Source organism: Hyla sarda, chromosome 1, assembly GCF_029499605.1.
Source record: "Hyla sarda isolate aHylSar1 chromosome 1, aHylSar1.hap1, whole genome shotgun sequence".
In the NCBI taxonomy this organism is placed as follows: Eukaryota; Metazoa; Chordata; class Amphibia; order Anura; family Hylidae; genus Hyla; species Hyla sarda.
In genome coordinates, this window is record NC_079189.1 from 400,320,718 (window position 1) to 400,333,821 (window position 13,104).

The window sequence follows — 13,104 nt, forward strand, 5'->3', positions numbered from 1 at the left end:
AAAATAATTGTGAAGGCCTGGAAACAAAGTACTTATGGCTCTCTCCCAAGGTAAACCTAAGAGGTTAAGAACCTTTGTAGTGGTTGGTCCCCCTGGCAATGTTTCTCTGCCCAGTCAACCTGCTCTGCCCCATCAACCCAGAGTACTTCACCTATCCCCTCTCCCTTCTATGTCCAGTCTTGTCCTGTCTTGTAGCCAAGTCTAGTCTTTGTCATGGACTTTTTTGTTGGTCAGTTCTGTATACATTTGTCCTACGTGAGTGTTCATTGAGCCGTGACCTCACGGCTTACTTGTATTGTTTCTAATCTTTTATGATAATATAAAAAACTTGGATAAAAACTAAAGTAAAAAATAAATAAAGAAAAAAAGAACTATTATCACTCTATCTTAATTTTGCCTCTGCCATGCTGACACCGTATGGTTAAAAATGATTGTTACATTCAATTACCTATACGTATACTTACCTTACATGTACCATGCTGACATCTAATGACCAAAAACTGTCAATACACCCTCTTAGCCTGTACCCATCGACTGCCTAAAGAAAGGTTATATAAGTGCAATTCATTGTAAGATGTACAGTAATTTTAACCCTCTCAGCTTCGAGTTGTCTTTTTAAAGTTATTTTATGTTTATATTTTTCCAATTCACCTTTATTACTTATTAACATACCTCATTCGGTCTCACTCTTAGGACATGTTTTTTTTTTTTTTTTAAAGGGTTGATTCACCACCATTGTACACATTTAAAAAAAAAAACATTTAAGAATATTTAGAACAGCGGGTGCTACCTATATATTGCCTGAATGACACAGCCTGGAGTTGGCTGATGCATGAGTACACACCAGGGCTTCACAATCCCCCCCAAAAAACACAACAATTGTAGATATTTATGAAGAAGACTTTTGGATAGCGGGTGCTACCTATGAGAAAATTTGAAATTCCCAGACCCAGGCCCAGCAGTGGCATCAGTAAACCATATATTGCCTGAATGACACAGCCTGGAGTTGACTGATGCATGAGTACACACCAGGGCTTCACAATTCCCCCCCAAAAAACACCACAATTTTATAAATTTTTGAAAAAGATTTTGAATAGCGGGTGCTACCTATGAGAAAATTTGAAATTCCCAGACTCAGGCCCCACAGCGGCATCAGTAAACCAGATATTGCCTGAATGACACAGCCTGGAGTTGGCTGATGCATGAGTACACACTAGGGCTTCACAATCCCTCCAAAAAAACACAACAATTGTAGAAATTTATGAAGAAGACTTTTGGATAGCGGGTGCTACCTATGAGAAAATTTGAAATTCCCAGACCCAGGCCCAGCAGCGCCATCAGTAAACCATATATTGCCTGAATGACACAGGCTGGAGTTGGCTGATGCATGAGTAAGCACCAAAGCTTTACAATCCCTAATAAAAAAGACAAACATTTTTGACTATAAATGTTAACGAAAATTTAGGACAACGGGTGCTCTCTATATATTACCAGAATGACGCAGCCTGGAGTTGGCTGCAGCATGAGGAGACCATTGAAATGTGTGACTTTTTTATTTGAAATTTAAATCAAAATTTGTGTCCCGGACCCCGCCGTGTGGGTAAAAAGGACCTAATCTCACAAGCACCAACAGGGCTCATGTGGCCGTAAGATGTAGGCGCAACGTCTCCATAGCCCTGACTGGCCATTTTTTGTTTTTGTACCTCTTGTCACGATTCGGCTGGCTGGAGGTGGATCCTCTGTGCCAGAGAGGGATTGGCGTGGACCGTGTTGGTGGACCGGTTCTAAGTTGCTACTGGTTTTCATCAGAGCCCGCCGCAAAGCGGGATGGTCTTGCAGCGGCGGTAGCAACCAGGTCGTATCCACCGGCAACGGCTCAACCTCTCTGACTGCTGAGATAAGCGCGGTACAAGGGAGTAGACAAGAGCAGGGTCGGACGTAGCAGAACGTCAGGGCAGGCAGCAAGGATCATAGTCAGGGGCAACGGCCGGAGGTCTGGAACACAGGCTAGAAACACACAAGGAAACGCTTTCACTGGCACAATGGCAACAAGATCCGGCAAGGAAGTGCAGGGGAAGTGAGGTATAAATAGGGAAGTGCACAGGTGAAGGTACTGATTAAAACCCATGCGCCAATCAGTGGCGCATCGGCCCTTTAAATCGCAAAGACCCGGCGTGCGCGCCCTAGGGAGCAGGGCCGCGCGCGCCGGGACAGCACAGACGGGGAACGAGTCTGGTAAGCGGGTCGGGATGCGCATCGCGAGCGGGCGTGTCCCGCATCGCGAATCGCACCCGGCTGGGGACATTATTGCAGCGCACCCGGTCAGCAGGTCTGACCGGGGCGCTGCGAACAGGAGAACGCTGTGAGCGCTCCGGGGAGGAGCGGGGACCCGGAGCGCTCGGCATAACAGTACCCCCCCCCTTGGGTCTCCCCCTCTTTTTAGAACCTGAGAATTTGAGGATAAGCTTCTTGTCAAGGATGTTGTCCTCGGGTTCCCATGACCTCTCCTCTGGGCCACAATTCTCCCAAATAAGAAATTTTTTTTTACCTCTGACCGTCTTGGATGCCAGAATTTCTTTCACAGAGAAGATGTCAGAGGACCCGGAAACAGGAGTAGGAGCAACAACCTTGGGAGAGAAGCGGTTAAGGATGAGTGGTTTAAGGAGAGAGACATGAAAAGCATTGGGAATACGGAGAGAAGGAGGAAGAAGGAGCTTGTAGGAGACAGGGTTGATTTGGCATTTGATTTTAAAAGGACCAAGATAACGTGGTCCCAGTTTATAACTGGGGACACGAAAGCGGACATACTTGGCGGAGAGCCATACTTTGTCTCCGGGAGAAAAAACGGGGGGAATTCTTCTTTTTTTATCGGCATGTCTCTTCATCCGGGATGAGGCCTGTAGGAGAGAATCTTGAGTCTCTTTCCAGATGGTGGAGAAGTCCCGAGTCACCTCATCAACAGCGGGCAAACCAGAGTGGGGAGTGGGAAGGGGGGGGGAAGAGGGTGACGGCCGTACACCACAAAAAATGGGGATTTAGCGGAAGACTCAGAGACTCTGAAATTGTATGAGAATTCGGCCCATGGTAGAAGGTCGGCCCAGTCATCCTGGCGGGACGAAACAAAATGTCGCAAATAGTCACCCAGAACCTGATTAATTCTTTCCACTTGCCCATTGGATTGGGGATGATAAGAAGACGAGAAGTTTAACTTGATTTTAAGTTGATTACAGAGGGCCCTCCAGAAATTTGACACAAATTGAATGCCTCTATCCGAGACGATATGCGTAGGAAGCCCGTGAAGGCGAAAAATGTGCATAAAAAATTGTTTCGCCAACTGAGGCGCAGAAGGAAGACCTGGAAGAGGGATAAAATGTGCCATCTTGGAGAACCGATTAACGACCACCCAAATAACTGTGTTGCGATGGGATAAAGGTAAGTCAGTGATGGAATTGGGTAGAGGAGACTCCATTTTTGTGTTCAAAGACTCCATTTTGTATGAAGACTTGATTATTCTCGGTCTAAGTGACTGTATTCTAACTTTCTTGTGAATTCTACATAACTAACTAGACGGTGGGCATCTTATCTTCAAGAATGCAGACACTCTTATCTTTTTCTACCCCAGATGCGTCCTTAAAACAATGGTTCATTATATTTGAGCTTAAGCAATGTATATTTTGTATTTAACTTTCTTCTTACTATGTGAAAGATTTATGGTTTTCCTGTGTTTGTACAATGTAAAGCTTACTGAGCATGCCTTATTGAAAATGGGCTATATAAGAAAATACACTGCAAGAGGGCTAGGCCAGTTCTGCCTTCAGCTTACAGAGACAACACTTGTGTTTGTATCGTGATTTTGAATGGCAGGTAGTGTTGGAAGGAACGTTGGGTGACTGCAGCCCCATACAGGCTTTCCACACACAAATTGGGCATCCGCCGACAGAAGATGTCTCGGCCTTTGGGGTCGAACCTAACAGTCAGTAATAAAGTCCATACCAATCTGAGACCATGGTCGCTCAGGAACAGGCAGAGGATGGAGGAGACCAGCAGGCTTCTGGCGAGGGGTCTTGTCCCGGGCACAGACTGTACAAGCCCGCACAAAATCAGGAACATCAGCTTCCAGGGTAGACCACCAATAAAAACGAGAGATGAGCTGGATGGATTTTTTGATGCCAGCATTGCCTGCGAGGTGTGAGGAGTGTCCCCACCTGAGAATCCTGAGGCGCTGGCGTGGAGAGACGAAGGTCTTCCCTGGAGGAGTTTGTCTGATGGAAGCTGGAGAAGTGGAGATCAGACAGTCCGGAGGAATAATGTGTTGCGGGGAAGCTTCCATTTCAGAGGCATCCGATGAACGAGAGAGAGCGTCAGCCCCAAAAGTTCTTGTCAGCGGGGCGAAAATGAATTTCAAAGTTAAGACGGGCAAAGAATAACGACCACCTAGCCTGGCGAGGGTTCAGCCATTGGGCAGACTGAAGATAAGAGAGATTCTTGTGATCAGTGTATATAATAACTGGGTATTTGGATCCCTCCAGCAGGTGCCTCCATTCTTCAAGCGCCAATTTTATGGCCAGTAGTTCTCGATCACCAATGGAGTAGTTTTTCTCCGCCGGAGAGAAGGTCCTAGAAAAGAAACCACAAGTAACAGCATGTCCGGAAGAATTTTTTTGTCGGAGTACCGCTCCAGCTCCTACCGAGGAGGCGTCTACCTCCAGCGAGAAGGGCTTAGATGGATCAGGTCTGGAGAGTACGGGAGCAGAAGAAAAGGCAGTTTTGAGATGATTGAATGCCTCTTCCGCTTGAGGAGGCCAGGACTTAGGGTTGGCGTTTTTCTTGGTTAGGGCCACGATTGGGGCCACAATAGTGGAAAAATGCAGAATAAATTCTCTGTAATAATTGGCAAACCCCAAGAAACGTTGGATAGCACGGAGTCCGGAGGGGCGTGGCCAATCCAATACGGCTGATAGTTTGTCCGGGTCCATTTGGAGTCCCTGGCCAGAGACTAAGTATCCTAGGAAGGGAAGAGATTGACATTCAAAGAGACATTTTTCCATTTTGGCATATAATTGATTGTCCCGAAGTCTCTGAAGAACCATGCGGACATGCCGGCGGTGTTCTTCTAGGTTAGAAGAAAAAATCAAAATATTGTCCAGATAGACCACAACACAGGTATATAGAAGATCACGAAAAATTTCATTTACAAAGTCTTGGAAGACGGCAGGGGCGTTGCAAAGCCCAAAGGGCATAACCAGGGCCGGATTAACGTAGGGGCGGATGGAGCTGCCGCTCCAGGCCCCAACGTTAAAATAGGCCCAGCGAATAGCATGGGCGGCCCGCGACAGCTATATTTACAGGAAAAGAGGGCCGGCCATGCAGAGGAGGCTCTTTCATTAGGCCACCGCCTAAGGCCTCGCTCTGACTCCTGACCAAAGCTCAAGCCCTAAGTGGTCTAATGGAAGAGCCGCTCCTGGGGCTGCTGAGTGTGCCGTGCGCAGACACGTCCGCTATGTCCCCGCCCCGGAGCACGGGAGAAAGAAGGAGCGCAGGAGAAAAGAGCGCTGGCCCTCAGCACCATCACGTCGTCCGTTGCTGCCTGTTGCCTGATTCAGGTGCCCCCTCAGTGACCTTAGCTACCCCCCCCCCCCCCCAGCACGGGGAGCACGGAGAAGTTCGCGCCTCCCTGCTCTGAAAAGTTCTTGTCTTCATTCCCCTGAGACCTGCCTGCGTGGAAGATAAGAAGAACTGTGCCGGCGGGGGGCGGAGGTCATCTGTTATGCAGTTAGTAGTCCTGTTGAGGTAAGGATGCCTTAATGGATTCTCATTTTGTCCGGTGATAATCCCCCAGTGTTTTCAAAACAGTGAGCCTCCAGCTGTTGCAAAACTACAACTCCCAACATGCTCCCAACGGCTGTCTGGGCATGTTGGGAGTTGTAGTTTTGCAACAACTGTTTGGAAAACGCAGATACTGTAGATAGATATTAGATAGATAGATAGATAGATAGATATGAGATGGATATATAGATATGAGATAGATATGAGATAGATAGATAGATAGATAGATAGATAGATAGATAGATAGATATGAGATGGATATATAGATATGAGATAGATATGAGATAGAGAGATAGATATGAGATAGATAGATATGAGATAGATATAGATAGATATGAAATAGATAGTTAGATAGATATGAGAGAGATATATGAAATGGATAGATAGATATGTGATTATCTATCTTTCTATGCTTCCCAACAGTCTGCCTCCAGCTGCTGCAAAACTACAACTCTCAGTATGTCCGGACAGCTGAGTTGTAGTTTTGCAACAGCTGGAGACACCTCGGGTGGGAAACACTGATCTGTCTATCTAGCACCTATCAATCTATCTATCTATCTCATATCTATCTATCATCTATCTCATCTATCTACTTGTATCTGTGTATATCTATCTCATATCTATCTATCTATCTATCTATCTATCTATCTATCTATCTATCTATCTGTGTTTCCCAACCAGGGTGCCTCCAGCTACTGCAAAACTACAACTCCCAGCATGCCTAAAGAGCCTTTGGCTGTATGGGCATACTGGGAGTTGTAGTTTTGCAACAGATAAAGCTCCTCTGGTTGGGAAACACTGATCTATCTATCTATCTTGGCTCAAGGCCAAAAGGGGTTGTGTCCCAAAGGAGTTAAAATATAGATTTTTTGTATTGCACATGGATGGATGGATGGTGGCCCCATGAGTTGTCAGTGCACCACCGCAGTATGTAAACACAGACAGTGTTTGGCAGTGCAGCCGCAGTGAAGGCATGCCGCAGCCTCCTGTGCCTTTTCCCCCATCACCATGCTCCACTACTCTGTAGCAGCCGGCTACAAAAACATTACACAGTCATGATAACACTGACCATGCCTTGGCCGGCCCATGCCACCCATGATGCCCATCATGCTATATGCCCTCCCTACTACTATGTGCAGTGCCACACTGACACTGTACTGTGACATCACTGCTTAACCCTGTACTTTGCAACATGGCCTCCCCCTGTACTGTGATATTACTGTGTATATTAACCCTGTACTGTGATATTACTGTGTATATTAACTATGTACTGTGATGGTGCTGTGCATGTTAACCCTGTACTGTGATTTACAGTACAGGGTTAATATGCACAGTGACATCACAATACATGGTTAATATATACCGTGACATGCCAGTACAGGGTTAATATGCACAGTGATGTCACAATACACTGTTAAAGGGGCTATCTGGCTGAAGGGTTTTATTTTCAGAATTATGCCTATATCTAGTATATAAAAAAATAAACCTGTACTCACCTCCAGCGCTCCTATGGGGCCTCCGGTGTCCTGTTCCGGTCCCTGAGTGCAGGATCGGATCACCATGGGAGGAATGCTGAAAATTATGTGAGGCCTCATGTTCTCATTTCGCCTAAGGCGTCACAAAGTCTAGAGCCGCCTCTGCGGCCATGTGATGTCCCAGGCCAGTCCTGTTTCCTTACCTACGGCCCTGGGTGGTTAGGTGGACAGCGGGCTGCTTAACCTATTGACCCGCGTGCCCCACGTGACATCAGGGTAGAATAGGAGGCTCCTCCCGATTTCTAGAAACCGCAGCGTATGTGCTGCATTTTAGTTCAGCTAAGATTGAAGTATTAGACCGCAGTTTCTGCTGCTTGCCTGAGGTCCCGCTGGCGGTCTCTGCCTCTGTAGTCTCACCAAAGGTACCACCAGTCCACCAGGTATGAACTTACCTGCCATTCAGGTACACAGAAAAACTAGGTGACAATTTCTCACCTAGATTTTCCATGTTCCTGAATGGCATGTCTGCTTATAATAGCTGAGCTATATACCATTCAGAAGCCAAGAAAATCTAGGTGACAATTTCTAACCTAGCTTATTTCATTCTCCTGAATGGCATATCTGCTTATCATAGCTCAGCTATTATAAATAGATTTACCTATAACTTTTAGTCAAATCTGTCTATAATAGCTGAGCTATGAAAAGCAGATATGCCATTCAGGAGCCCAGAAAAGCTAGGTGATAATTTCTTACCTAGCTTTTTCATGCTCCTGAATGGCATATCTGCTTATATGGGCCCCCATAAAAGTGATTTTTATTTTTTATAGCTGAAGAACAGATTCTATAAAGATATGCAAAGTTTCCATACGGTATCATATACTCATTTATCCTGGTAATTTTATGTGCTTAAAACAAGTGACGAATGCACTTTATTTGTGTTAAACAAAATTGCTTTGTGTTGAGTTTTCATTTTATATATTTCTTCAAAAAGGCCCATCAAAATCTTCAGCACCAGGCCCATGATGCTCTTAATCCGGCCCTGGGCATAACCAGATATTCAAAGTGTCCATCTCTGGTGTTAAACGCGGTCTTCCACTCGTCCCCCTCCCTGATGCGGATGAGATTATATGCACCTCTTAAATCCAACTTGGTAAAGATGTTGGCGCCACGTAGGCGGTCAAAGAGTTCTGAGATAAGAGGCAGGGGATAGCGTTTTTTTACAGTGATTTTATTAAGTCTGCGGTAATCAATGCAGGGACGTAAGGAGCCATCTTTTTTGGAAACGAAGAAAAATCCAGCTCCGGCAGGGGAGGAAGACTTGCAGATAAACCCCTTTTTTAAATTCTCTTGGATGTACTCCGACATGGCTTGTGTTTCCGGAGCGGACAAAGGATAGATTCTGCCCCGGGGTGGAGTAGTACCAGGGAGGAGGTCAATAGGACAGTCATAAGGCCTGTGAGGAGGCAAAGTTTCTGCTTGTTTTTTGCAAAAAACATCAGCATAGTCCAGATAGGCCTTGGGGAGACCTGGTATTGGAGGAGCCATAGGGTTTTGACTGACAGTACTGGGAGCAGGCATAAGACAGTTCTTGTGGCAAGTAGTACCCCAGTTCTTGATCTCCCCGGTGGTCCAATTGAGGGTTGGGGAATGGCGTTGAAGCCATGGTAGTCCAAGAAGAATTTCCGAAGTGCAGTTAGAGAGGACCAGAAATTCAATCTTTTCGTAATGGGGTCCAATGCACATTAAGTGGGGTTCCGTGCGGTAACGCATAGTACAGTCCAATCTTTCATTATTAACAGAGGCGATGTAGAGGGGTCTGGCGAGACTGGTCACCGGGATGTTGAACCTGTTGACGAAAGAGGCCAAAATAAAATTTCCTGCAGATCCGGAATCCAAGAAGGCCACAGCTGAGAAGGAGAAGGTAGAAGAAGAAATCCGCTCAGGCACAGTAAGACGTGGGGAAGCAGAGTTCACACCTAGAGCTGTCTCACCTTTGTGCAGAGTCGGAATACGTCTTTCCTGACGTGGAGGTTGGATAGGACAATCCTTCAAGAAGTGTTCGGTACTGGCACAGTACAGGCAAAGGTTCTCCATGCAGTGTCATGTCCTCTCTTGAGGTGTCAAGCGAGACCGGTCAACTTGCATAGCCTCCATGGCGGAAGGCACAGGAACGCATTGCAGTGGACCAGAGGAGAGAGGAGCCTGGGAGAGAAACCGCCTCGTGTAAACAAAGTCCATATCCTGGCGGAGCTCCTGACGCCTTTCGGAAAAACGCATGTCAATGCGGATGGCAAGATGAATAAGTTCATGCAGGATAGCAGGGATTTCTCGTGCGGCCAGCACATCTTTGATGTTACTGGATAGGCCTTTTTTGAAGGTCGCGCAGAGGGCCTCGTTATTCCAGGACAATTCGGAGGCGAGAGTACGGAATTGGATGGCGTACTCGCCGACAGAAGAATTACCCCGGACCAGCTTCAGCAGGGCAGTCTCGGCAGAAGAGGCTCGGGCTGGTTCCTCGAAGACACTTCGAATCTCCGTGAAGAAAGAGTGTACAGAGGCAGTGACAGGATCATTGCGGTCCCAGAGCGGTGTGGCCCATGACAGGGCTTTCCCAGACAGAAGGCTGACCACGAAAGCCACCTTTGACCTTTCAGTTGGAAATTGGTCCGACATCATCTCCAAATGCAGGGAACATTGTGAAAGAAAACCACGGCAAAATTTAGAGTCCCCATCAAATTTGTCCGGCAATGATAAATGGAGGCTGGATGCGGCCACTCGCTGCGGAGGAGGTGCAGGAGCTGGCGGAGGAGATGGTTGCTGAAGCTGTGGTAGAAGCTGCTGTAGCATCACGGTCAGTTGAGACAGCTGGTGGCCTTGTTGCACTATCTGTTGCGACTGCTGGGCGACCACCGTGGTGAGGTCAGCGACAACTGGCAGCGGCACCTCAGCGGGATCCATGGCCGGATCTACTGTCACGATTCGGCTGGCTGGAGATGGATCCTCTGTGCCAGAGAGGGATTGGCGTGGACCGTGTCGGTGGACCGGTTCTAAGTTGCTACTGGTATTCACCAGAGCCCGCCGCAAAGCGGGAAGGTCTTGCAGCGGCGGGAGCAACAAGGTCGTATCCACCGACAACGGCTCAACCTCTCTGACTGCTGAGATAAGCGCGGTACAAGGGAGTAGACAAGAGCAAGGTTGGACGTAGCAGAAGGTCGGGGCAGGCGGCAAGGTTCGTAGTCAATGTGGATAGCAGAAGATCTGGAACACAGGCTTTGGACAACACTAAACGCTTTCACTGGCACAAGGCAACAAGATCCGGCAGGGAAGTGCAGGGGAAGTGAGGTAATATAGCCAGGGAGCAGGTGGAAGCTAATTAGGCTGATTGGGCCAGGCACCAATCATTGGTGCACTGGCCCTTTAAATCTTAGAGAGCTGGCGCGCGCGAGCCCTAAGGAGCGGAGCCACGCGCGCCAGGACATGACAGCCGGAGGCTGGGACAGGTGCGTGACTTGGGATGCGATTCGCGATCGGGCGCGTCCCGCTATGCCGATTGCATCCCCGCCGGCAGTGTCAGTGCAGCACTCCCGGTCAGCGGGTCTGACCGGGGCGCTGCAGAGAGAGGAACGCTGCGAGCGCTCCGGGGAGGAGCAGGGACCCGGAGCGCTCGGCGTAACAGGGAGGTGTTAAATTATCTTTATTCACTTTTTTTATCCACTTTTTTTTTGCAGTGTTATAGCTCCCATAGTGACCTATAACACTGCACACACTCATCTATCACATTGATCACTGGTTTCTCATAGGAAACCAGTGATTGATGATTCTGCCGCTTGACTGCCCATGCCTGGATCTCAGGCACTGAGCAGTCATTCGGCGATCGGACACCAGGAGGCAGTTAGGGACCCTCCTCATGTCCTGCAGCTGTTCGGGACGCCACAATTTCACCGCGACGATCCTGAACAGCTCCCTGAGCTAACCGGCATGGTTTCACTTTCACTTTAGACTTTGATCGCCGCGTCTAAAGGGTTAATAGCGCGCGGCACCCCGATCACTGCCACACGCTATTAGCCACGGGTCCCGGCCGTTGTTAGAGCCCCGCGTTATAGAAAGGGAAAGGACTCAGGACGTACCTGTACGTCCTTGGTCCTTAAGGTGTTAAGGACTAGGCTGAATTTTGCCTAATAGGATTGCTTATCTTTCTGGCTCCAGTTGATTTAAAAAAAAAAATGTTTGCCAGAGGAGTACCCCCTTAAGGTGTCTGTTTTCATATCAATATAATGGAGATCAAGTCTGAAGTCTATTTATTTTGTGGGGGGGGGGGGGCTGATTTGGGTCCATATTTATTAATGGTGTATTTAAGTTGGCTGCATATCCTAAAAAAAAAAAAAATAAATAAGGCTAAAAACTTTACTTTGTATGCCATTTTCCAAATTCCCCAGATGTGCCTTCTGAAAAGTTGAGAAGTATGACATTTGTACACACTATAGTGCATAGTAATGGGGTTAGAAGTGCAGTTTAAGTAAAAGTATTTCCTCAGTACTCATTTGTATCTGTGCTTGGTGGGTGGTTCTTGTACAGATCTGCAGTCTGTCACTGTCACTGTGTCCCTCACTGCACAGTAATACACGGCTGCGTCTTCCCCCTTCACATTCTTTATATGAAGCTGTGTAGTGAGAGATTTTCTGTCTATAGTCATTGAGTATCTGGGATCCTGGTGTGTAACTGTGGTCACACCATGAGAACAGATCTTTAGGCCGTGTCCAGGGATTTGCTTGTACCAGATCAGAAGGTCATGGTTTGATATTTTGTGAGAACAGTTCAGGGTGATATCTTGGTTTTCTGTAATCTGAAGATCAGACTCCTGTGACACCTGAGAATCACACCGCACATCTGGAAACAAATGAATAAGCAAGTGATCAGTATTATCCTAAATAAATAATAAATATTGTGCTAAATCTATTAGGTTTTATGTAAAACATAATATTTGGTATCTTTCATTATATTATGTACAAATGTTTGGGGGGAAAAAAACAATTTTTGTAATAATATTTGACTTACCTGTAATGAAAAGAAATAGTAATAGACCTGGAATCATTGATCCACCATTAGTCCACATCATGTTGTATTGTGAATACTACAAGATATATAATCAGGTGTGTGAGAGATTGTAAAGCGTGAGATGAAATACATGACACACACCGCACCTCCTCCTCCCCTATGATGTGGTATGAGATACAGAATTCAGAGCTCCTTCTCATCTATGTAATACACAGTTGTCTACCATTGACCATTTGCGCTCTTGCCTTTGATAAAGCCACTGTGTGTGGGGAAATGTCAATGTGGGAGGTGGGGGGGATAGGGGGCGGCCAAAGTGTTAGGTTTTAATATTCACTTATCAGGTCCAGTGGGTTATTGATTGGTTACCATGGTCTGCAACCACAGTCCCCTTGATACAGAAGTGTATGGCAGGCAGCACCATGCCCATTATAATTTAGCCAACCTTCAGGTATCTGGACAGTTCCTGACATGGATAACAGAGAACTGTGTGGTCAGACTGGAAAGAACTTCACAAATTTCTCTCTCTGTAGTATACAGCAGTTGATAAGTACTGGAAGGACTAAGATTTTTTTAATAACAATTAAAGTAATTTATAACTCTGTTTAACTTTCTGACCCCAGTTGTTTTGTTAACATTTTTTCCCACCAGAGTACCCCATTAAAATGTCAGATTGCTGTCTAGTAATCACTGTGCAAGTGATTTGTCTATTCTGACTATTTTAGGCAGTACTGTACTTCTTCATGTGTTA

General features: G+C 46.7%; 1 gene segment (V, D, J or C); it reads right to left on the minus strand.

Moving 5' to 3' along the window:
- Positions 1-11,833: 11,833 nt before the first annotated feature.
- On the minus strand, positions 11,834-12,441 carry LOC130277180 (T cell receptor alpha variable 26-2-like). The segment is given in 2 exon segments: positions 11,834-12,188; positions 12,357-12,441. Coding segments are annotated over 2 exon segments (411 nt in total).
- Positions 12,442-13,104: the final 663 nt, after the last annotated feature.